The 25,393-nt window shown below is 48.6% G+C and overlaps 6 protein-coding genes across 6 annotated transcripts; 3 read left to right on the top strand and 3 right to left on the bottom strand.

Annotated features, from left to right (window-relative positions):
• Nucleotides 1-2,135: 2,135 nt before the first annotated feature.
• On the top strand, nt 2,136-4,059 carry LTR64_000588 (uncharacterized protein; the record flags this gene model as incomplete). Its single annotated transcript, XM_064894972.1, has 2 exons — nt 2,136-2,369; nt 2,422-4,059. 2 exons carry the CDS (start codon nt 2,136-2,138, stop codon nt 4,057-4,059), a joined length of 1,872 nt encoding a protein of 623 aa, XP_064757659.1.
• A 6,927-nt stretch (nt 4,060-10,986) lies between these two features.
• Nucleotides 10,987-12,280, bottom strand: LTR64_000587 (uncharacterized protein; the record flags this gene model as incomplete). Its single annotated transcript, XM_064894971.1, has 4 exons — nt 10,987-11,460; nt 11,529-12,051; nt 12,107-12,132; nt 12,182-12,280. 4 exons carry the CDS (start codon nt 12,278-12,280, stop codon nt 10,987-10,989), a joined length of 1,122 nt encoding a protein of 373 aa, XP_064757658.1.
• Nucleotides 12,281-15,155: 2,875 nt separating this feature from the next.
• Nucleotides 15,156-16,949, top strand: LTR64_000586 (uncharacterized protein; the record flags this gene model as incomplete). The annotated part of the gene is made up of 2 exons (XM_064894970.1): nt 15,156-16,178; nt 16,299-16,949. The coding sequence occupies 2 exons, from the start codon at nt 15,156-15,158 to the stop codon at nt 16,947-16,949; spliced, it is 1,674 nt and encodes a 557-aa protein (XP_064757657.1).
• A 364-nt stretch (nt 16,950-17,313) lies between these two features.
• On the bottom strand, nt 17,314-19,104 carry LTR64_000585 (uncharacterized protein; the record flags this gene model as incomplete). Its single annotated transcript, XM_064894969.1, has 1 exon — nt 17,314-19,104. One exon carries the CDS (start codon nt 19,102-19,104, stop codon nt 17,314-17,316), a length of 1,791 nt encoding a protein of 596 aa, XP_064757656.1.
• Nucleotides 19,105-20,810: 1,706 nt separating this feature from the next.
• LTR64_000584 (uncharacterized protein) lies at nt 20,811-22,533 on the top strand (the record flags this gene model as incomplete). Its single annotated transcript, XM_064894968.1, has 4 exons — nt 20,811-20,942; nt 20,999-21,528; nt 21,583-21,990; nt 22,044-22,533. 4 exons carry the CDS (start codon nt 20,811-20,813, stop codon nt 22,531-22,533), a joined length of 1,560 nt encoding a protein of 519 aa, XP_064757655.1.
• Nucleotides 22,534-22,913: 380 nt separating this feature from the next.
• On the bottom strand, nt 22,914-24,845 carry MGS1 (DNA-dependent ATPase mgs1; the record flags this gene model as incomplete). Its single annotated transcript, XM_064894967.1, has 2 exons — nt 22,914-24,664; nt 24,698-24,845. 2 exons carry the CDS (start codon nt 24,843-24,845, stop codon nt 22,914-22,916), a joined length of 1,899 nt encoding a protein of 632 aa, XP_064757654.1.
• Nucleotides 24,846-25,393: the final 548 nt, after the last annotated feature.

Here is a 25,393-nt window from a genome sequence, read left to right as displayed (position 1 = left end):
CAAATTCTCTGGACACGGGCAGACAATCATCTTGAAAGGCTTCTTCAATTGCGACGTGACACACAGGGAGACGATGGCTTGTCCACTCGTCCATACACACCTGTTGAGCGAAGAATGTCCAGCTGCGCCAGGATTGAACTTTGGCGTTGGGCTCAGCATATCTTCTTGTGATGGCCTTGGTCGTAAGAGCACGAACATTAGCTAAGCCAGCTAGAATGTGGCTGAGTGGGATGCTTTTGTATGGTTGGGTCGATAAGGCAGTTCCAGAGAGCCACGACACTCGCCAGAAAGTACATCGAGGGCTTTGCGTAGGTGAAGGAACAGAAGCCAAGGCATGAGGAAAGGACCAATGAGAAGTAAAGAGTTACGCAAGGCATGCTTGGAACGAGTTGTGTGGTTAGGCAGGAACACTCAGATCTCGAAAAGGCAAGAGTCTGTGTGAGTATCTCGCCAACATTCCGGCAGGACAGACTTGCCCGCGGGTCCTTTGCGTTCGCGTGCCCGAAAGCTCGTTGCGAAGAGGGTCCCCGGTATATTTCTCGAGGCCGAACCAAGAAGCAGGGTGGAGAATTCTGATCCGTTATCACAGTGCATTGATTCGTGGTTTCAACTCAGTGGGATATATAGTGCCTCATACCGATGTGGTACTGCTTGAGATCCGTACAGGCTGCGTTGCTTCAGCAGTTTATGAGTATACGTTAATGGTGTTTTCGTGAGCCAGACGTACAAGACAATGATCGCAGCATTTGTCTTATCCCGTCTTGCTACGAGCACGTGGTAACTGTTACAAAGTATGCCCAAGCAGAGTGCGAACCAGTTCAGCTTGTGGTTTGCTGGGCGGCATCTATCGCTCATTGTGACTGCCACGACTCTTCATTTCGCCATAGGCATAGATTCCGATTCATTCGTGAAATCGTAGGTTCACCCGAGGCACGATTCTCGAACATGGCTCGACTCCCTATGGGCACTCGTTTTCTGGACTTTGTACTCAAGTACGGCGACGCACATGTTGTGAAACGCTGCATGGTTTTTCCCAACTTTTGCCTAGTTCTAGACAGTCTGCGAAGACCCCTCTAGTGTACTCTGTACAATGTAAAGTCCTCGTGGAAACCCATCCTCGATTCGTCTGTGATTGAGCCGTTGTGTGTTGCACGATCGTACCACATCATGGCGTGTTCGCGAGTTCGAGTGGACGTCTCGATCAAACGTCAAATCGATGTCGAGCAGAGCAAGGAGAAAAGGTACTCTGCATGAAGGTGGAAAAGTTCGGAGGTCATGAAGCGATCCTAATGGTTGGGAACAAGTGTCAAACGATTAGCTTAGCACACAACGTGCTGCAGAGTGAAGAGAAGATGTGATTAGGTTGGGCAGGAATGCAGATCACGAGCGTTCGCGTGACTGGTCAATGGGCAATCTTCGAGCCACGAGGAGCAATGAGGTCGTTGTGGATCTGTCAAAGGACATGTCATAGGCTCATTGAAGGGCAAAGTGAAGCACCCAATCGCGGATATCCTAGAGGCACGAATCATCGTGATTGCGGACCGGCCCTCCAGGTCGACGCCGTGGCAGACGTGGCCGTAAACATCTCCGACCATGAGGTTATTCACCAAAGTCTTCATGGTGCACGATTCCTCATCGTGATTATGTTTGCTGCCCTATCCGGTTGCTGTGAATTGTGAAGGTAGTTCCAAGCACTTTTACGTCTTTATCTGGCACACCGAGTAATAACTGCCGCCAATAAACCTTGATAATTCTCGTCATTCCCAATCCACATTCCAGCTAGCCTAGCAGGCTTCGGCTCCTTCCTCGTTTTGCCTGATGATCCTTCTCCAAATCTGGTCTCGCAAAAGCAAGTCCTACAACTATCCCAGCTTCTCGCTCGTCTTAGTTCCTTTCTCCTCACTCACACCATACTGTTTGACCTTCAAGCTCCTACCTATCCTTCATCGTCTTTTCCCAACCTCGACAATCGTTTTCAGGTACGTTCGAGCGACACAATCTTCGGACAATGGCTTCAGTCTCCTGCTTGTCCATGAGCAACTGAACTGATCTCGTTATAGTCTCGAACCAACTGGCTGGATACTCGGTCGCCCAGTAGCATATCTTTGAATACGACTTTCCGCAAAGATACTACCATGGCCAGCGTCGATGCTCTTGTCAACATGACCAAAGTGTCCAGAGCCGCCTTCTGGCAACAAAACGCCAACCTTACAGAAGTTCAGCGACAAGCAAAGTGGGCAAAATATCTGGCCTGGGTTTCCACTCAGACAAATGGCTACCAAATCCAACTTCCAAGCAACATCCCACAGAAACGAGGCCCGACAACTGATCGGATTGGTATGGAACCTGGATCTAAGCGTCCTTCTGTTGTAGGTTGTCCCATCGCATACTTCTCTGGTATGGTCTGACTGGGCCCCACAGTCAGTAGCTTCTACAGCGCCAGCTCTTGAACGACACTTTTCTGCCCCATCAGGGCCAGCTACGTCGCAGCGTAACATGTGTCGACCGTCTGGCTTTCAGACTTCCACTGAATCTGCTCCGATCAACATACCTCGGCGACGTATACTCTCTGGTGGTCGGCTTCCTTCTACATCTAGCTCAATCTACCCCAGCCACTCCTACCCACCCTCTATGCTCCCAAGACTTGAAGAAGTGCACGACTATTCGCCACAAGCATATCTTAATCAGCAGCAAATACTTGTCGAGAACTTTTCGCCTACAGACTCGTCCTTTCTCACGCACTGTGGTACGGAAGCACAAGATCTATCTCTATACTCTACAGCGAGTGTCCACAACATCACACACCCTGCACATCATTCCCCACGAACTGCAGCAAGCGGTGCCCTGCCAACAGGTACCACTACCATTACTAGTGAGCCAATGTTGCGCAACAACACTAGCGACCTCCTGTGTGGACCCCTAGTCATGTGTCGAGTTGGTTCATCCGATTCAGATGCATCAAGTGGTTACGCACCAGAACTCTTTCCTTTTGTTAATGATGTACCTTCTCAAGATACAACACTACCCCCGTCCTTGATATGCAGCTCTGCTGAGTATCAAGGTGCCCCTTTCTTTCCTGTCTCTAAACAATCCCCTACTAGCCCACACTCCCCTCTCGAGGTCAAGCAACTATCCTCAAAGCAGGGTACTGCTTCTCCTCGCTCTCCTTCATCTCAATCACGTGTCACAAAGAGAGTTCAAGAACAGAACGCTCAAGGCACGCGGCCAATTGCGCCGAAAAACAATGATGATGCACCAGGCGGTCAGCCTGCGCCAAAACTCAAAGCTTTCAAGAATGAGGATGGCACAATTGTACACAAAGCTGAGATTGCCCGACATACTCGTCAGCAAGCCCCAAGTAAGAAGACCTTTTGTCAATTTTGTAGTGATCATGACGATGGCTTTCACGGCGATCATGAACTGCGACGACATATCGAAAGACACCATACACAGATTCGAAGAGTTTGGGTATGTCGCGATGCATCTGACACAGGCAGATTCTTGATAAACTGCAAAGCATGCCGCACAGGAAAGACATATGGTGCTAACTACAACGCTGCCGCACATCTGCGACGAGCTCACTTCAACCCTTGCAAGAACAAAAGAGGTGGTCGAGGCAAGAAGTCCGAAGGCCGTGGTGGTATGGGCGGTGGCAGCTGGCCATCAATGGACTTCTTGAAGGATTGGATGTTCGAGACATTTGAGATGAATCTCAACGGCCGCAACATAGTTCAAGAGTTCGCTCCCGAGGCCAACGTCCCATCTTATCCTGCTGAGCAGCTTGCAGAATTTGATCCGATGGGTGCTCAACACGATGCCGACTACGACGAAAGCTTCGATACCAGCCCAGAGCAAGAGTCGATGTATTACGATCAGTATGATGGCTCAAATCAGATAATGTATCCTATCCAGATGGTACATATGCCGCAGCAAGCACAGTCTTTCACTCAGGCACCCTTCCCAATGCAGAGCGGTTCATATTCTCAGACTCAGGCGATGCCCATCAGAATGCATTCGCAACCATTTGGCATGCAGCACCCAGTAGCTGTGCCGTATTGAGCTCGGGACCTGCACATCACTAGCTGTGACTCTCTCTGGGTTCACGACGAGACGGCCTTTACGAAATCACGACCGAATCATCGTACGACTTTCGAACATTGTACATGTTATCGTTTTCAATTTTCAATTCGCAGGTGGACGTGTAACATGGATTCTTGCCGACCATTTATTCATCGTATATACTTTCCAGCAAGGTTGCTGCTGTTTGGTTCGGAGGTTGTTAACGACTTTTTCTTGTATGGGAAGTTCACACCAGTCTAGCAATCAATGTCATTGCCAGGCATACGTATCAACGCTTCTATGCTGGAGCGTAGATGCTTTTTCGGAGACCTCGGGAACACAATGTTTCGTTGGCTTACTGGGTCGTACAAGTACATGGCTGAGCGTCTATTTTGACAACAATATTATATACGTATTCTTGACCACACAATTTTCAACGCGTTGAATTGAATTTGTGCGTTCCTATCCACAGGTTCAGTGGCGTGTTCAACAGGTAATTCCAATCACGCGAAAGACGGACCATAAGCTCTTTGAAACACGCTACAGTGCTATTTATTGTTCATCGAGTCGTGTATAGCTTCTGGCTGATGTAAGATATGTCGATGGCGTAATATGTTTCTTATCCAGTCAGCACTCATGCTGCATATTCGTAGTTGATTACGTCTCGACAGATATGATATCTTGATCCAGCAATAGTATGGCTCGTGGTATAGGTTCAGGTTGGACACAAGTTACGTTCGTGCACAGCCATCCAGGGACCGTTTCGTGGTGTAGTATAGCTGGGTTGCACCTGGAGTTCGATAGCACGTATATTGCAATCGTCATATTCTATTTGTATTCGTCATGCTCACCTGATCTTATTGACCATACTCGAGCAGCGCAGCATTGTACCCGTTTCGATAGCATACCAATCAACAAGGACCACAAAGTTCCATCTTCGGAAGCTACTGAATCTTCCGTCCGCCACGTGTACCTTTTCGATACACCTCACAATAGTTTCCAGGGATGACAAGAACCAGAAATTGATATTGTCCAGCCATCTGAGGGGTTGGAACTGGCGTCTGACAGACCCACGGCACGCATTAGAGTACTCGTACTCGTACAAAGTACATATTGCCGTCGATTCAAAGCCACTCTACTATGTACTAATCACGATTCGAAACAGCAAAGACGAGCTCAGCTCTTTCACAAGGCTAGTACTTTTGTCGTCTAGTAAAGTGGATCTGAACCAACGATTTGTAATCTTACCTGCAACAACTTGTGGAAGTCCAGCAGTTTCACATTTTTGATTCGACGATTGTTCGTTTTCGCATTTGAGAAGTGACGCTAGTCAGGTTGAGCGAATGCAAGAGCGATCGTGGTGGCTTTAATAAGGCTGTTAAGTGCATCTCTGTATTGTAATGGTATGGTTACGTATTCAGATATTTGTTTCGTAATACGCAAGTTGTTGTACATATGAGATGGAGAGCAAGGCGATACCCATGTAATGACTGCCCGCAATTATAAACAGCGTAGTTAGATCTTGATGTAACTTGAGTTGGCAGCAACTCGAAGTGCAACACTTTCTTGTTGTCACTTTGAATTGGAATTGCTGTGCAGTGCACTGCCAACTTGTCGAACCATTCGATCAGTGTAGAGATCATCGCGTGCCAAACTTTGTCCTCATCGAGATCTGCTCAATCATTTGATGACAAGCCACACTGCGAGCAGCGCTGATTAGTCTTATAGTTCATTTGAGGACATTGCTGGTGAGGTTACATTGTCGAATGCTTCCGACAGCGCTAGATTCCCATAGAGGATATGATCTGCTCTAGGCTAACTGTTTTAGTATAGTTCTGTAAAGCATCGAGGCTTTGTAATGACGTTCGTTGCCTTTCAGCTTGCACAAGTACATGTGTAAAGACTGAACCCCGGGCGTAACGAATATCCATGTACTTGCATGCAGAAGTGATGTGCGTATTGGCGCCGTTCCGGAGTGCAACGTCAATCGATTTCGTTCTGTGTATTCTGGAGAAAATTGGGCTTTTTGAACCGGTGATACAACAATGCTGAGCACTAACCCAAGCCACTGTTGCCGAGTAAACCCACGCTTGCAACACGTGCCCGCAAGAGTGGGTCAACATCCTGTGCTCCATGGACGTTGAGCAAGAAGGTCGGACTGGCAGTACCGAAAGCCATGATTGCTGTCTTCGACTGATTGAGTGTTCACTCGTGCGTCGTGGTCAAAATCTTGAACGTCAGCCTGGGAGATTACAGGACAGCGCTCTTGCAAGCGACTCGACTCGGACAGTCAATAATGGAAGGATTGATACAACGAATCTAAATGTTCCTGAAAGAGGATTGAAAGCCTCTCCCGTACTGTTTAATGACAACGTCGTCGCAAGGACTTCCTGAGGCATCAAGCATGGCACATATCTGTCCGTCGTTCGGATTGAAAGATGTCGTTTCCGTGGTTCGGGCTCAAAAGTCGCACCGAGCCGTCATGGGCGTGAGCCACCATAGTTGCGTGAATCAGAAGCTATACTTTCCTTCTAGGCAGCTCCCGTAGCTGATTGGATCATGGTCATGTCACTCGAGCTCTGTCAGCTATTTCCGCTGGGGCTATGCCCACTTGCCACAAACCGTCATGGGGGGCTGGCAGTGATAGTTTGCAGATGTAGTCTTGTTGGAGACACCTTGAAACACAGCCATGACTCCATTTGTGGCGTCAGCAGGAGCGATCGAGACCATAGGACCGGGGGGATGTGTGGTGAAGACCCATTGCATTGTCCACTATCCTCTCACCGTTGGCCCCCAGAACATGCTATATTATGCATGGGGCCGAAATCTACATGGAAGTTTGGGTATTTGCTTACTGTACTGTACTCTCAAGCATGGCCAATTGAGGAGTCAATGCATAGACTGAGCACTTTCATTATGGATATCGAGTTCGCTGCGTCGCCTATCATCGCCTGATGATCGATGAGCTTGTAATCTTAGCTTGAAGGTCGTGAAGCATGCTGGTATCAAGATACTCGTAGCTCGTTTTCGTTCAAAGATTTGAAATTGCTCTTGAGCTATGAGACGACAATGGGAGTGCGTGCATTTGGCGTCCTCGTGCTCGTGCAAGCACTGGCAAAACTAATGTAGATCAGCACATCCCGGCGGCCTCGAGACCAATCTCCTGAAAGGATTCAGCCAACACAGTTCTGGCCACTACGGTATTGCCATACTGAGAAGAGCATTCACGAAAGCAGTATCAAGCACTTGACTCGCGCAGAAAATATCAAGCCAATTGCGTGTAGCTAGTGAAATAGCTTGAGTCTATGACCTAACCTGTATCTGTGCAGATGTGAGCAGAGAATAGACACGCTCTTCATGCCATGAACGAACCAACTATTTCCTTTCCTCCTCTAAGGGGTGGGTATCTTCCAGTTCCAATGCTCCGCATACTCCTAGCCCAATGTCTCTTGAAATAAAATTGCCGAATCTATAGCTATTCGCCGATGAAATATCGTGATTCGTAATGATGACTTTCCAGACAATCTGCTCATTGCAAGGACTTCTTGTTGGTTGCCTGTTGTGGCTGCTGTTGTGACTGACCCTTGTGGTGAATCCGGCGACAGTGATCCTGCATATTGTCCATCCTACTAAACACACGGGAACAGTCAGGAAATGTGCAACGTATGCTCGGCGAGTGTTTTGCTTCGTGTCTAGCTCGATCCTTTTTCGACGAGAAGCCTCCGGATACTGCAAGTTTCGAAGGATCACTAGCGTCGAGTCCAGCTTGTATTGCTTCTTGCTGTGCAATACTCACGCAGGCGGCTTCAGATTGAGGGCAGCCGTCTACACGGCAAAACAAATGCTTCGAATGTCGGTTGTAGTGTTTGCGGAGATCACATCCTCTTGTAAATACAGCTCGACTTGTACAATTTGGGAAGGCACATTTCCATGCCTGTACCGTTGATGAGTCCGATGACCTGATGGGAATGCCATATGCATGTAATGAAGAGGTTGAAGATCTTTGCGATGCGAACGAAGTTTTCCTCCTGTCTTGTAGCTCTGAATCAGCAGGCAAGGACAAGCTCGGAGATCGAGACCGAGATGACATATCGTCAAATGAGATAGAACTGGGAGCAGCAGGCGATAATGCGCTTGAGGTCGAATGAGATCTGAGGAAGTTTGTTGCTTGAGGTCGAACAACAAGGTCGTTGAAATTGAAAGAGCCATCTGATAGTTCTTGTGGCACTGGAGGAATTACGGTTGCTGGTGCTTGTTGTGTCATATACGTCGTAAACAGATTTGGTTGTTCTTCGACCGAGTAAGGGAATAATGAGACATTGCTTGGAAAACTGTTATACGGTTGCGCCCAAGCACTCAATTCGTCATACGAAGGATATGGCATAGGTCCCGTGTACGTTGAGTGGTGTGAAAGAGACGTATTTGAGGTGAAGAATATCGACTCTTCCTCTATCTCGCAACTGTCCCGGCCCAAATCAGGCGATATCGAGGGTGCTGGTGATGGGTAAAATGTTTCTGGGAGAAAGCTTTCAACACTAAAGTCTTCACAGTTCCCATGGTTACTGGTAGGTGGTGTTAGTGAGGAAGTCATGTCTTGAAAACGTGATGCCATTTTGTAGCTTCTATAACGTTGAACAGAATAAGTCGAGAATAGATCAATATTCAGACACACAGCCTGGGATTACTCTGCCTTATTAATATGTCGCGATGAGAAACGGGCGTAGCAGGGATCAGTGGTTAGAGGCATATGAATAGAAAGTATGGGGTCCAATGGGTACCACAGTCATTCGAGCCAGCAGGCATCATCGCGTAAGGCTTAGTGTCAAACAGTTAGTTGGGACGATCAACATTACCAGGATCGTCAGTACTCGACCGAGTGCGAGAGTCGTCCGGAGTTTACCTGGACGCTGGACACGTTTGAGATACAAGGAACAGGTATTCGAGAAGATGCGAAGTACAATCAAAGCCCGCGTTTCACTCTTACCAATACAAGCCTAGCGAACTCGTTCATTAGTGGGTTCCATCAAAAGCTTCATGTAATCACTTACCACCTGTCTTGCTCACAAGCTTTCTCGAAGTGCAGTACTGGAGCTGAAGTGATTGCGAGGTAATATGTGATTACATACTCATGCTGTCGCCCTTTTCAGGTCTTTGATGCTTGACATGCAGAGTCGGGTCTCTCATTGAAGACTTTCGGGCATGAGAATCGACCAGTGACACTATCGAGCCTCTCCTGAATAACGATGAGTATGATATTTTGAAAAGACACATCAACCACGACTTCCCAAGCGGATATCGGCATCCCAGCTGTGGAAACGACGTCCGCAATACATGGTATCAATGATACGTTAACTTTCCCACCGTTTCTGTGCACCTGAACAAGCTTCAGCTTAGCTTGAATGCAGGCCAGTGGCATCTCAGTGATGTATGGGTACTGTATGGATGCTCACCAGGACGCCGATATATGTATGTAATGACTGTGTTACACCTACCCTACAACAGGCATATTCTTCGAGCTAACAGGGAAAGTTCTGTGCACGATGACGCTCTACGGCGTCTAAGCACACCGAATTTCGCTGAATAATCCGCATTTCAAAATCGAACAGCGGTGTGTCCCGAGGTCCTAACGTCGATTAATTTGAGGTGCATGCTTATAGCCCCTGCTCACACACACTCTGTTTTTGATTGTTCCAGGTCCTGTAGGGTGCTGATGTCTTCGTGATAGCCATGGACTTGCAACTCAGCATACTAGAGCTTGTAGTCCTTGGTCTCATGGTTAAGCTTCTGCTGATCACCATCATCTACGAGTACTGTTTCTGATGCCGTGGCATCCACTTAGCACTCAAACAAGCAGCCTTCGAGAATCGCGTAAACTCCACCCACGTTTTAGGAGTACACCATTTGCTCAATTAGGATGACTCTTGGGCTATAGCCCGATTTGGTAGTCAACCCCACAACTGGTGCAGTTTAGCCTCTACAACATTGGAGTGATCAACATAAGGTACAAACCAATCCAGTGCTCATTCTCTACTGTATTTGCGAATCTCGCTCCCACAAAAGTCCTTGACTGGGTTCTGAGCCAAGCTTGAGTGAGCCCTACTTGAGTGTGACCGTGTCGCAGCATAGGACCAGTTAGGGTGTGGAGTGCTACTGCCACGTTGTTGCATTTCCATAGCTCCATGGACATACCACTGTGCTGAGATCTGCGTAACAAGACCCCTGGCTATGAGTGCTTCACTGGTCCTGGGCGGCAACTCTCTTGCGCGATATAGACGGATCAGCTCGGGCAAATTCAAAGAGACCAATATCAGTATTCTGCAGTACCTGTTATCTTCTTTGGCGAAAATGCTCGTACTTGCGTTACGTATACGCAACACTGTGGATCGCAGGTTCATCGTGTGACTCAGAATTGAGAGAAGAGGCAAGCAAAGGTGAGCGGTGCCCCCGGCTCGGATTTACCATGTACGCTACCTGGAAATGTCAGCTCCGTCTTAAAAGCGAGGTATACGCAGATCATTCGAAAGTGCCTCTGAACCCCAAACTTTGGCTCTTCCAGAAGAGCATTTTGCGACAGTGCCCACATCCACTACTGTAGTACGTGTTACGTATTGACCAGGAACAGTAATGTACTAAGCTTGTCAGTGCATCCAAAAAGTTCGTTTTCTACCACTGATTGGGGGTATTCCCCTACGTGCATAGCAACGCCTACACAATGTTCCCTGAGCTGGAACGCGTCGCTGTGGCTGTGTAGCAGTGTTTCGTATAGTCGAGTCCGTGGACCGTCACTTGCGAGTCTCGCATGCCATAGAACCATCAGGGCTTCGTTCTCGTACTCTGTGGTTGGCACGAAACGCCTAGTGCGACAACATCATCGGCAAAGTGTGCAATTCAACCTTGAATTTTAGAGCAGCTGTAAATTGCTTGCCATTACAGCTTTGACTTGCTCGTGCTATTTTTAATACTTTCAACGCATGACCATGCCCATATAGCATACGGTCGCATCTGGCTGCCGTACTCCATCGCCTTGCTGGAGCTTGCCTGCCGTTGAGCATATCTCGCTGCTATGCCTTGCATAATGATAGCTCCGCGAAAACCAGAAAATGCACTTCCCCAGGTCAGATCTTGCGCAAGATCATAACCTGTTTCCTCTTTGTACCACTCGACCAACTGCTCTAATCTCGGAAGCCCTGGTGTTGCACCAGGTTCGAATTCCGGCCTCGCGCGTGTGGTCCCTGTGCCGCCCTGTAATTTGGCCTCTCCCATCGACCATGTATAGGGGCCGACAAGATTCACAAAGTCGCTCAGAGGATGTCCTATCGTCGACATCTCCCAGTCAAGTATCGCGACGACCTTGGGTAGTGTAGGATGGAACACGACATTGTCGATTTTGAAATCACCATGCTGACGGAAATTAGCTCGAATCGTTAAGAGCATCGGTCCGTCTCTGGTACCGCACAGAGAATACTCACAATTAAGGTTGACCGATCCTTAGGTTGTTTGGACTTATCACTAAAGAAGTCACAGAATTCTTGAAAATGAGGCAAATCACCAACAGGTTCTTTCGTGTCTACATCCACAGCAGCTGCCTGTGCCCTGGACAGTGTTCCAAACGTCTTGATCTGACGATCGTAGAACCCGAAATGCTTACCATAGTCGCGCAAACCGACGTCGTTGTAATTGACGTTGTGGAATTTAGCGAGCGTTCGGACCGCGTCGTGCCACATCTCAGTTCTATCTTCTGGAGAGACATTCGGTATATCCGGGTCCGTGATGAATCTTCCATTTATGAACTCCATCACGTACCATTCCGTGCCAACTACTTTTGCATCGAGACATAGATGGTAGGTCTTCGGTACGGGGACTGGCGTATGTTCAAGGGCATGAATTATTCTGTACTCCCGATCGACTCGATGCGCAGTGCTGGACAATATCTTGCCCGGCGGCTTCTTTCGCATCACATAGCGATTCCCATTCGCGGCTGTGACTTGATATCTACGCGTCTGATCAGCTTCGAAGGATGGGGTGTGGGTATCGTGGATGCGCTTACGTGGGATTGCTTTGACCGAAGCCGAACTGTAGTCTGTGAGTATGGCCGTATGCTATAATGTGTCCAATGCTTTACCTGCTTCAGATCTAATGGGGTCTTGATTTCAGGGACATGTTGGTCAATGTACTTCTCCAGCGCTGGGAGGTCTATCGGTTGGCGTACTGGACCAGCCATGGTTTGCCTGCAATATGGTACTCCAGCAGCGAGCGTGTACACGTAGAGAAAAGAGTCAGGACTAGCGAACCTCAACGCATGAAATACCTGGTTCTGAAGCAGAACATGAGAAAATCCTTGAACCTCGAATACCGGGTAATGGTTCTACTGAATGCATCTCGAGCTCATCTCGAGAACCTCGGCTTCTTTTCAGGTCGCCAGACTTTCTTCACCATGATTGCTGAGGATCCTTCACGAAGGTCAATGCTAGCCGGTGTTCTGTTGGTTGTCTGCAGCAACTCATGATAGAGGAAGTCTACACAACATTTTTGTTACCACCAGCAGTGTAACTCCCTTCTCAAGCAAGCGGCTTGCCTGGAAGATAGGAAACGCGCCAAGAAATATGTGGGGCAGGCTCGAACGCGCTCCTGCGCGTCTTCGTTTGTCTCTCAAAGACATGAGGTCAACTTTGTACGGTAACAGCGATGGCTTCCATTGATCTGACTGAGGGAAGCGAGACTCCTCATCATCAACCACCGAGTCTACCAGCCTCACCACTACCCAAGCGAATCAAAGCTGAAACCACACCAGCAATGAACGAAGCAACGCCGACTCCTGTTGCAACAACGTCTTTGACTACCGAGATGCCCCCCATTGTACCACAGAATATCCCAGCCATACCACCCCTATTGATCAAAAAGCTCTCAGCCGATGCGACGTCTCCTACACGTGGGAGCGCAGACGCTGCAGGATACGATCTCTACTCGGCTATTTCGATGACGATTCCAGCAAGGGGTCAAAGCCTGATAGACCTCAAAATTGCCATCTCGGTACCAGCAGGAACGTACGGTCGAGTCGCGCCACGTTCTGGTCTTGCTTCACGCCATGGACTTCACACGGGTGCTGGAGTCATCGACGCGGATTATCGTGGTGAGGTGAAGGTGCTGTTATTCAACTTCAGCGACGTTGACTATGAGGTAAAAAAGGGAGATCGAATAGCTCAGCTGATATTAGAGAGGATCATTACACCAGAAGTCATCGAAGTTGAAGAGCTGGAGACGAGCGTACGTGGGATAGGAGGATTTGGCAGTACTGGATACATCTGAGCATGAATGGAAAAGCAGAGATACGGAAAAGCATATGCACATGAAAGGCTCCGACCACAGGTCGATAACGAGCTTCAGCTACGCAACAGGGTTCAAGTCAACGACATGACCTTGTGGTGTGAAAACGTTAGGGTCATGTTCCAAGTCTGCTTTCGGAAATCTGCGAGGTCAGGATTGTGTAAGAAACACTTTTAGGCTCGCCCGCGGGCACCAAAACGAGCATGTACTGTGTGCAAAGACAAGCATTAAGGCACGACCTCTTTTTACAGATTTAAGCTTGACGCATTTTGGGGAGGACGCCCATGGCTGGTGCGGCACGTACTCCACTTTCGCACAAATTACTTCCCAGACGGACCCGCTCTTCAAAAACACCACACTTACACAACACCTTGACGTGCACATTGGCGTCCTCCTGTTGCAAACTTTGGTGAGCATCTCAGTTTACACAAGATTAGTCAAAGTAAAAGGAATGATAAAGAACCCGCACTTGATTCCTATCTCGAGTCGGCATCCATTGAACAATTAAGAAAGAACTTCAGCGGTCGTGCTAAGTGGTACACACAGCTTCCCTGTATTGTCTACGAACCACCACTTACCAATTAACGAAGAGACTGTAAGGTACCACAGAACAACGGTACAGGCTGTCTGCACGCTACTAACTACTAATACGAGACATCACAGGGGAAATCCTCAGCTGGAGGTGTCTTTGTAAGGCTTTGTTGTGCATCTCGGCTTGCCAGTCGAGTCTGTGGTTCGCACAATCACCTTTTTGCAGCATGGGCCTCGTCTAATGAACATAGACGAAGATGTTCCTGGCCGTACCAGTTGCGTGCTATGCCTCTTGAAGGCTGGCGACTACCTTTGTAGCCACTGCATGTACGTTAGCGCCAAATAACATGCTCAACCTGCGGAAGGAATAATGTGCTCAACCTGTGATGCTAACTGGAATTGCGGAGACAATTGGTCAATTTCCATCCGTGGCGGTTCAGGACAGTCGGGTGATCCATCTACACTAGATAAACGATGCAAGTTCAGACGGACCGTGTGCCACTTGCAGATACATCGCAAAGAGACCAGCTTCTGTGTGAGACCAGAGGTTCTGAACTCCCCAGAGCCAATATCGACTTTTTGCCAAAATAATTGACGTGTCCCTGGAGTGTAAGAACTTACCTTCGCTCATGAGTTGAACATGATAGTGCGAGAAACACTTTGTTAGGTTCACTGTGCTCTTGTAGGTTCTGCGGTTCGCACCGTTGTGTTCGCGAAGAGTGAAGGCATAAACTATACCAGCGGTCACGTGCTCGTTGAAATGTTGAAAACATCAATTACTTGTAACTTCCTCCCATATATCCCAGCTTAGCAAGACACGGTAGGAAGTCATAGCTCGTCGTTGAAATGGGTGCGAGGCTGTCATCCGAGACTTGTATGCCTTCATGATCTCGTTGTCAGTTCTTCTCTCGGTGGCATAGTCATTCACAACAGACCAGTCGAAACCTCTCCATGTATCTATCATTCCACAGGCCAATGTCCAAAACTTGCTCAACTTGCTCAGAGCGGCGCTAACTACCCTAGATTGATTATGTGGAGGAAGACCAACAATGGTCTCTCCCAAGTTTTTATATCTCCCCTTCCCCCCCTTCATTTCTTCTGTGCACTCCTCTAGCTCCCTCCACTCCTTTCCCTTCTCTTCCCCACGTCAAACAGATTACCGATATACCAGAGGTGACCACCGTCACTAGAAGAAACCAGAAAGAGAGGGAGCCAAGGCAACTTTAGGACAGCATCCAAATATGAGCATTGCCTCCAATCAGTCTCCGGTGCTTATCAACCATACCCAGGCGAAAGAATTCAGGGAAGTACACTTTACAGAAAACGACGTGGAGCCTGGCTCCAACCACAACGTGGACAAAATCCACGGCAACGCACCTAATAACGATTCTATCGACACCAATTTTCAGGCCGGCGTTCAAAAGGCTGAGGCCGTCACAATCAGCTGGACAAAAACCACATTGATTGTAGCTTACATCGGTATCTGGCTCGTTTATTTCTGTCAAGGAATCATCACGGGAATCACCGGAGCCTTGGTTCCTTATGTCACTTCTGCCTTTGCTGAACATTCTCTGATTCCTACCACTGGAATCCTGAGTCAAGTGATCGGTGGCGTAACCAACCTCGGCGTTGCCAAAATTCTAGACATCTTTGGCCGTCCTCATGGATTTTTGTTGTGTGCATCGTCCTGTACAATTGGTCTGATCATGTCGGCTACTTGCAACAATGTTGAGGCATATGCCGCATCACAAGTCTTCTATACCATCGGCATCAACGGTATCGGCTACATCTTGAGCGTTTTCATTGCAGACACAACTTCGTTGCGCCATCGAGGTCTTGTGCAAGCCCTGTGCAACTCCCCATATCTGATCACGTCGTGGATTGCGGGTCCTATCTCGACATCTTTTCTGAACGGGGCAGGCTGGCGCTGGGCCTTTGGAATGGAAAGCATTCTCCTTCCTAGCGTTACTCTGCCTTTGTTCGGACTTTTTATGCTTCAATATATGAAGGCTAAGAAGAAAGGTATCATGACAAGCCAGGGTCAAAGGAAGAGGTCGCCATGGGAATCTGCCATGTACTACATACACGAATTCGACGTTATCGGACTACTGCTCATCTGTGCTGGCTTCGCCTTCTTCCTTCTCCCATTCAGCCTCTATACGCAGCAAGCAAAAGGTTGGAGATCTGCTCTCATCGTCTGTTTCCTTGTTTTTGGGATAATCCTGGTTGGAGGATTCATACTGTGGGAGAGATTCTTCGCTCGGGTTTGCCTTATACCTTGGGCTCTACTCCGAGATCGTACAGTCCTGGGCACTTGTATGACTGCATTTGTACTATTCGCAAGCACTGCCTGTTGGAATGCATATCTTAGCTCTTTCCTCCAGGTTGTCAACAATCTCTCTGTGACCCGGGCAAGTTACCTCGTACAAGGAGGTATCATTGCACAGATCGGTATGAACATTGTCGCTGGGTCAATAATTTCGGTTACCGGACGATATAAACCTGTCAGTCTATACTTTGGTTTCCCAATCATAGTCCTTGGTACAGGATTGATGATACACTTCCGACAACCCGATCAACACGTGGGCTGCATCGCGATGAGCTACCTCTTTGTCAACTTCGGATTTGGCATCTTAATGCTTACATTGGAGATTAGCATTCTGGCCGCTGCTTCTGCACAACAATACTTCGCTATCGCTATTGCTCTGCTCAATCTTTTCGCCTACATTGGCAGTGCTGTTGGTTACACAATCTCTTCTGCCATCTGGCAAGCCATGATGCCGAAGAAACTTGCTTTGTATCTTCCTCCTGAAGCCCAGGAAAGTCTTGTCATGATATATGCCGATATAACTCAACAATTGTCCTATGAGGTGGGCTCACCTACCCGATCGGCAATTCAACGATCCTACGGAGATACTTGGCGACTGTTGTTGATTGCTGCTGTCTCGACCTGGGCTGTGGCGTTTGTGGCGATTCTCGTATGGAAGGATATGAATGTCAAGGACGTCAAACAGAACAAGGGTCGTGTTGTGTAAATCTTGAAAGACGAGACCGGAGGTCGAGGTCGGGAGAAGGTTGGCCGAGAAAAGTCCTGAGTCGCATGGTTTTTACTACGTACTTGGAATTGCCATCACGCTCTCTGTGTGACCAGAGTCTGTAAGTTCGTAAATATATTGATACAGTCCATCAAATTCTATATACCCACGATCATCCGCTCATCATTGTCGTGGCGCTGTTCCTGCTCCCTCCCAAATCATCAATCTTCCCACAGAGAGATTCGTTGCACGTTTTGATATGTAACATGTCATCTAAAGAAAAAGACCCTGGAAACGCCGTCGCTAGCTCATCAAACACAGAGGCTTCTTTCCAAACCATGAGGTGTGGCCGCAAGCATTGTCATCACAAAGACACTATCCGCGAGGCGAGTGGTGTAGTCGGGGTGCTCGGAGATCTTGTGTGTGGGCGATGTTTGAGGACGATCTGTAATTCTCTGAGCATGTTCGTTGTGGTATCGGATTGCTCTTGTATCGTGGCGCGCTTGCGCCTTTCCTCGTTCAGTTTTGCGATTTTCTCGTCTCGGGTCATACCAGCCATGGACATGCGTTTTCTTGGTGTTGGTTTGGAGATTGCCTCGAAGACTTCCTCGTCGTAGAGAGTCGCGTCTGATGATCTGGATGATCTATCGTCACCATTTAGGTGTCGCAGGGCGTCTGCGGGTGTGCCGGCGTCCACGATGGTGAAGCCGCCCTGGCCAGGGCTGGGTGAGACTGGGGTATGCGGACTGAGGCTTCCAGGTCGTAATCGGTAGTCGGTTGAGATATTCAGAAGCAGGGAGGATTTGCCTCTGTCCCAATCTGTTTGCAGAGCTCTGATATCGGTACCTAGTGCTTCGTAGTGCTTAGTCAGCGCCGATGCCAGGACCGCTTCGTCTGTGTTAGCAGACTCGAGCCCAGACAGCTCTTCATTGAAGACATGAATTTTAGCATTCAAAGCTCGAACACCTTGTGCGACATCCTCGAAACGACGCATTTGCAGCTTGAATTGTTTTGAACGAGGTGACTGAAACATAGGGCTGGCACTCATGGATTCGGACAGGTTCCTCCTCTGCTGTAAGTCCGCAGTGACACCGAATTCTTCCTCGTGCACGTGAGACTCAAGGCTTTGCTGTCTACAGAATGTTTCCGCCTCGATCTCTCGTAAAATCATTTGCACAGACCTCCATTGTCGCACACGGTGCCAACCATGGGTAGTTCTGAGCGCGAGCAGGTCACATAGAAACACCTTCCTTGCAACTGCATGTAATCGTGACGCAAATCTTAACTCTTTAAGCAATGTGCTTGCTTCTTGGGACGACTCATTCGCAACACGAATCGCGTCTGAATATTCAGCTAGGGAAATCTCGTAGATATCGTGGTATCGTTGTAAATCCTGAGGAACAACAAAGGATTGTAGAATGTTGTGGCTCTCGACGTACAGTGTGATCAACAGGTTCAAGGTTTCAGCCAGTTCAGTTCGTAGCTTTTGGCATCGTCTTATAGCTTTCCTATCTTCTAGACGACTGATGGGCGGGAGAGGAGTGCTCGCAATGTCGTAGCCACGAGCCACGAGCTCGATCTCTTGGATAAACCTCAGCGTCTTCCCAGCTGTCACATCGAATGAATGAGAGTCGTTAACTAGACGCGTTAGACTTGCAGCGGCAGTTTTCTGAACATATTTGGAATATTGGTGTCTGACAAAAAGCAGGACGGCGACTCCTAAACAGAAAGATATCGTGCAGTATAGGGCGAGCTCGACTTTCGACAAAGCTCTGATTGTGTCCCCTCGTGTCCTCAGCCAATGTAAACCCCATGCTGTTATGAAAGAGAGTGCGACAGTCGTTGCTGCGCCGTACACCAAACTCCTATCCCGTCCTCTCGATTCATTTCCAACTGGTCGTGAAGGTGCATCGTCCGATAATAGATGAGATGCGACGATTAGGTACCGGAATTGCTCGAGTATTTGTTCGCTTGACGTAGGTTGGATCGAAGTAGCGCTTCGCCTTATTGTTCGCAGCCTGTCCTGTAGATTAGGCGGACTTCGAGGAGCAAAAGACGGCGGTGTCTCTTCTTGGGCAATTTCGGTCGGGACTGCTTCCCCTTCGAGTTCCAGCAATTCCGCAAGGGGAGAGTCTTCGTATATTAGGGCGTTCATGTCATTTTTAGGATTACTGCACACTTCGTGAACACTAAATCATAGGTCTTGGTCGGCAAACACCTTGTAACAATGAGTTGTGAAGATGTGGCCTCGTTTGGCTGCATCGTGATGCCCGCTTCCACGCGCTTGCCAACTTTCGGGCGCAGAAACGTGGCTTCTGGGCTCAGTTCTTGCAAACTGTTGGTCTGCGGCGGATCAGGATAGGGGTCCAATTTTAAGCTAATTTCAAACTGTGACAACTGGCCGTGTCTGGGTCTGACACGTCTACTACCAGTGTAACACGACCAGACGCTTTGTTGTCTTCAAATCGAGCCTTTTGATCTCACTTTCAAAACTACTGTTAAACTAGTATGGCTATATCCATAGCTATGTGACAACATGGCCCGATTGATCTAAATTACACCTGTGGGTAATTCAACAAGGCTGCACGCTTAGACCCACAGCATCATGGGTGCAACTTATGTCGATGCTTCGGTCAGGTCCAGTGCCCAATCACATGGGATCGCAAGGTAACAGCTCCAGTTGAGCAGTGATGATTCTACTGAGCCATCTGCATGACTAGAACTTGGCACTTCGCCATGTGCCAGTCCAAAAAGCGTCCGGGTATATTGGCGTGAGGGTGTGTATGGGAGCAGTCGCTGCTTCTGATCAAGACACGTTCGTGTCTGCTGACAAGGCCAAGCGTAGCGCGAGATCCTGATGTTGATCAGATGGCAGGGTGGCCACCTTACCAATCATAGGCAAATATGGACTGGATCACGTTGCCTGAACACAGGATAGTTTGGGCTGACTCTCCGAACCATACGATTGCCTATTATCCGACCCGTCGGCTTGGTGTCGAACTTTGTGATCCGGAAGTGCCAACTTTGGGGCTTGCTCCCAATCTAGTACACCATCGACACGTCCGAAAGAGGCAATATGACCAGTTCATATCGTGTTTTTTGCGAAGTCCACCCAGGGTGTACTCCTGGGGTGGAGTGTATTACGTTCTGTGCCAGAACAGAGCCATGCACGCTCACTTGCGTTCAACACCAGGGGCCCTTCATGTGAAAATTGTCTCGCTGGTGAAAAGCCTACCAGATACCCATTACCTTCACTGCATCAGATCGTCATATCGGTGCGCTATGTATGACTGAACGTGGCCTCGAATATGCTTCTTGGGAGGACGCCCGGTAGAACGTTTACGATGGACTCTTGCAACTCATTACAAGACCAAGGCCAGCCTTCCTTCATTTTCGTTGTGAAGTCCTGATCGAAGTCCGTGTCGGCCTCTGTCCGCTCGCGTCCGTGTTTGTCATATCATATTATGGTCTCGACCTTCTTCATGACCTCCACATCATCTGCCGGTCTGGATATCCTGGAGCTGTTTTCCCCACAAAGACGTGGATCATTGGCAAAATGGAAAGTCGCGCTCATCACAACCCCACAAAAAGCATGGAGATCTATACTCTTTGAGCTTAGCTCTAAGGTATAATCAAGCACTTCACCTTTCTTCCTGTGGTTCTAGCGGCATGCCAATTCAATACAAGAAGCGTTAAGATTCTCTTGACTTTTGCTTGTCTTGCTGAAGATCAGTTCATACAAGTGCAGCTCGAGTTGTCTGTTCGCAGTCTGTTCAACCTCAGTTTGTCCCTTGTCTTGTACCTGTTGCTTCTGCGTTGATGTCGGCTGTCTAAAACAAGTTCTATATTTACTATTCCACCATGGCAGTAAACCCATATAACGCCGACTTCGTCAAAAATGCAATCGTTGCAGATCACGACCTTATGGGCGAGAAGGCAGCGGTAACTCACGACGAGGCTACTCATATCGGGGAACTCACGGAGGAGGAAAAGGTGTGTTGATGCTTGAAGGATTCGTGTGAGGAACCGTCGTGCTAATCCCCATACAGATTATCGAGAAGAAGCTGAAACGTCGTATCGACACAACTGTTATGCCCCTTGTCATCATGATCTACCTCATGAACTATATCGACAGGAACAACTATGCCGCCGCCCGTCTTCAAGGACTTGAGAAAGATCTCGGTCTCAGTGCGAAGCAGTACCAGCTAGGACTTTCAATCCTCTTCGTCGCTTATATCCTCGCGCAGGTTCCGTCAAATTTGCTGCTCAACCATTTGGGAAGACCATCACTCTACATCGGTTTCTTTACTACAGCATGGGGGCTGGTATCAGCTCTCACTTCGCAAGTGACCACACCAGGTGGCATCTATGCCTGCAGATTCGTGCTCGGCTTGGTCGAAGCACCCTTCTTCGCTGGTGTTCTTTTCTACCTTTCAAAATGGTACACCAAGACCGAACTGAACTTGAGAATGAGTATCTTCTATTCGGGCAGCTTGATCTCTGGTGCTTTTGGTAATCTTATTGCTGCTGGCATCCTCAAAGGACTTGCTGGCAAACGGGGTATGGACGCTTGGCAGTGGTAAGTGACCTGTCTTGGGTAAAAATCTTTCCAGCAAAGGCTGACTTATCACAGGCTCTATATCGTGGAGGGCACCATAACTGTGGCGCTAGGACTGATCGTCTGCTTCGTGTTACCTGACTTTCCCCACACATGGAAGCTGCTGAGCCCAGAGATGAAGCATGTGGCCAATCGTCGTCTTGCTATCGATGCCGCTGAGGCTGACATCGATGAGCCGGGGCTTACATCTCAGCTCAAGGGTCTGAAAATGGCCTTTACAGACATCAAGGTCTACATCTTAGCTCTCGCCTACCTCAGCGTGACAGGTGCTGCTGGATTCCAGAACTACTTCCCTACACTGACAGCAACTCTGGGCTATAACCATACCATCAGCTTGCTGCTTGTGGCACCACCGTACATCTTCATGACATTTTACACATATGCCCATGGCAGTCTGAGTGACAGGTTCGGCACTCGGTACTGGTAAGTCAACCATTCATCTCCTTCCTTCCTGAAACCAATACTGACATCAACAGGTTCTTCATCTACCCCATTCCCATCACAATCATCGGCTTTCTGGTCTTCATGTTCACAAACTCCTTCGCCAGCAAATACTTCGCCATCTTTCTCTTCATGTTCGTCTTCGCTCAGAACGGCACCATCTACTCATGGATCGCCGGCGCAATACCTCGGCCTACAGCAAAAAGAGCGGCCGCGTTGGCCTTTGTAAATTCAGTGGGAAATTCGGCCAGTGTATGGACGGCCTTTACCTACCGACCCAAGGATGCTCCGCACTATAGACCTGCACTAGGCATATGCATCGGCCTTCAGGTGCTGGGATTTGTGATGGCCACCCTGTTGAGAATCCTGTTGATGAGAGAGAACAAGCGTATGGACCGTATGGAGAGTGAGGACTCCAAATTGACTGAGGGAGATGTCGAGAGGCTGAAAAAGACTGCTGAGATGGAAGGATTGGATGTCGCGGCTGCGAGACGACTCCAGAAGGGCTACAGGTACATGATCTGATCAATGAACATTACGATTCTTGATCAGCGGCGTACGTCCTGCTAATGAAAGTTGAAAGCAAGGAGTACACGGAGGCCATCGAGGAGGCGGATATTGGGGGACCTCATGAAACTTGCCTAACGCATCGAGCCCTGGACCAGACAGATCAAGCCAATAAGAAGCTGTTTAGGAATAGTTTCTGCCTCAGGCAAACACACTGAGTCTTGTCATGTAATCCGAGTTATCGAGCACCACGAGCCTCTCCGGTTATTGGCCAGTTCAGGCCTAGATTTGGCAAGTAAAACCTAATACAGATGATAAGCAACTTCGATACGATGACAGTGACCTGAAAAAGCATGGTAGCAAAACTACAGTAAATGTATGAACAATTGAGATCAAGTCTATTCCCACTCTTCAGGTGGCTTTGTTTGACTACTGAGTGGTAAGCTGGTATCAGCGATGTCATCATCGTCCTCTGGTGGCTCGCTCAGACTGCTCGAAGGACCATCATTTTGCAAGACATTTGATGTCTCCCGTTCAGCTTGCTTCAGATCCGAGCTCTGTTCCGATTTAACTACTCCATCGCTTTCAAGGATCTCATTCTTGGGCAGTCCCGCATGTTCCTCCTCCAACGATGGCTCGGCTTCTTTCTCCCCATCCTGCGGATCTTGTTCTACCTCCTTCGTCTCAACTTTGTCTTCCGCTACTTGCATTACGGTGTCCTTCTCGGCACTAGTGTCTTGGAACATCTCTTCTGAGTTTGAATGCTGTTCATGCTCCAACAGATCGGGATCGATCTGCGTTCCAAGATCTCTGTCCTCGAGAAACGTTCGTCCGAGCAGCTGATCAGGCAGATAGTCTTGCTTGACTCTGCCATCCGCATATTTCGGATTATATTTGTACTCCTTGCCATAGCCTATTTCCTTCATGAGTCGTGTTGGCGCGTTACGCAAGTGGATCGGAATGGGAAGACCTGCTAGACCGGGCTCCTTGAGAGCTGACATTGCATTGTTGAGGCCTCTGTATGCTCTCGTGCTCTTGGGAGCTAAGCTCAATGCTACAGCACAATGGGCGAGGTTAATACGACACTCCGGCAGTCCAATCTTCTCGCATGCACTATATGTGGCAGTAGCGAGTGATAGCATGGTGTTATCTGCCAACCCAATATCTTCGCTTGCCATCACAACCATGCGTCGAGCAATGTAGAGAGCATCTTCTCCTGATTGAATCATGCGTGCAAGGTAATATAAGGCTGCGTCAGGGTTGGAACCTCGAATGGACTTGTGAAGAGCAGATATGGTGTCGTAGTGTTGATCGCCCGCACGATCGTAGACCAGAGTTTTTGTCAGAGAGGACTTCAAGGTATCGATCGTCATACCTGGTCGCGTTGAGATGTCCATGGCCAACTCTAGTAAATTAAGTGCTGTACGAGCGTCCCCATCCGCGAATGAAGCAAGGTAATCGAGGAGAGCACCATTGACAAGGTCGAGATTCGGTTTATACAGTTCTTTGGACTTCGCGAGAGCACGCTGGAGGATAGTGGCAACATCAGCGTCTGTCAATTTGGCCAAGGTGAACGTTCGACAGCGGCTGAGAAGAGCATTCTGGACCTTGAAAGATGGGTTCTCCGTGGTCGCGCCTATCAGAGTAACATGACCAGCTTCTACAGGACCGAGGAAGACGTCCTGCTGGCTCTTGCTGAATCTGTGAATTTCATCGCAGAAAATGATGGTCTTGCGACCAGTCAGTGAAAGTTCTGCTTTTGCTTCTGCGAAAATCTTTTTGCATTCTGCAACACCTGACGAAGTGCTATTTATCTCGACGAAGCGTGCATTGACTTGTTGGGCAACTAGCCGCGCGATTGTGGTCTTGCCATTTCCGGGCAAACCCCAGATAATCATAGACGGTATACGATCCTGCTCGATAAGACCACGTAGGACTCCATCGGGACCGACTAGATCTTGGCCATAGACTTCATCGAGTGTTTTCGGCCTCATACGTTCTGCTAAGGGAGCTGCTCGTTCCGCTCCATTTGGCTTGCTCTTCTTCAGCGCAGGTGTGCTGCTGCTGCCATTTTCTCGAACTTCAGCTTTTCCATCTTCTACATCCGCAAAGAACCTTTTCCTGGCTTGAGTGGGGGTGTCGGTTGGTGCTGAGACAGGTTGGGAGGAAGCAAAAAAGGTACCTCGTTTTGGTGCTGGTGTCCTGAAGATCGGTGCTGTGGAAGATGGCACGACAGCCTCGCTCTCAACGTCACCAGTACACCCAGAATCGAGGTGCTGGTTTATGAAAGTCTCTTTGACGACCTTCCCGCATATCGGGCAGACTACCATTGCGCACCTACATCCTGCTGAAAGGTCTGGTAAGCTGATCTGCAAAGTGCAGAGAATAGAATGGACGAGGTTGTCTTGATAATGCGCTACACTTGAGTAATCAGCCGGAGCAAGCAGTGCTTAACCCATTTATAGCCGGCAGCTATACTCAAAACAAGATTTCGGTCCGCTATTTCGCGATAAAAATGCTCTTCCAGTGGTGAGAGAGCCCGGACCAAGCATTGACGACCGTCTGGATAATATTAACAATAGAAGAAAGTTAAGGTGAAATCCACTGACTGCCCTGCACAAAAGAACTACAATAATGGACCTATTTCCAAGAGCAACGCATAAAGTTTGATATGATTATCCCCGTTTCTGTTTGAGCAATAAATCAGAGGCACAAGCGAAGGGACGCCCGAGAGCCCATCTAACGTCATCGCAGTTCAACTTTGCGCATGTATTGACTCCTCGAAGTTCAGGCCGAGCTCGGCGATTGACAGGCTTGAATACTGAACACTTCCAGTACGAAGCAGTTCAGAGCGCATTTCAGGTGCTTGTGAAGACTT

This window comes from Lithohypha guttulata, assembly GCF_036872675.1.
Source record: "Lithohypha guttulata strain CCFEE 5908 chromosome Unknown scaffold_1, whole genome shotgun sequence".
NCBI lineage: Eukaryota > Fungi > Ascomycota > Eurotiomycetes > Chaetothyriales > Trichomeriaceae > Lithohypha > Lithohypha guttulata.
Note: the sequence above shows the minus strand (reverse complement) of the source record. Positions and strands in the feature narration are given on the sequence as shown.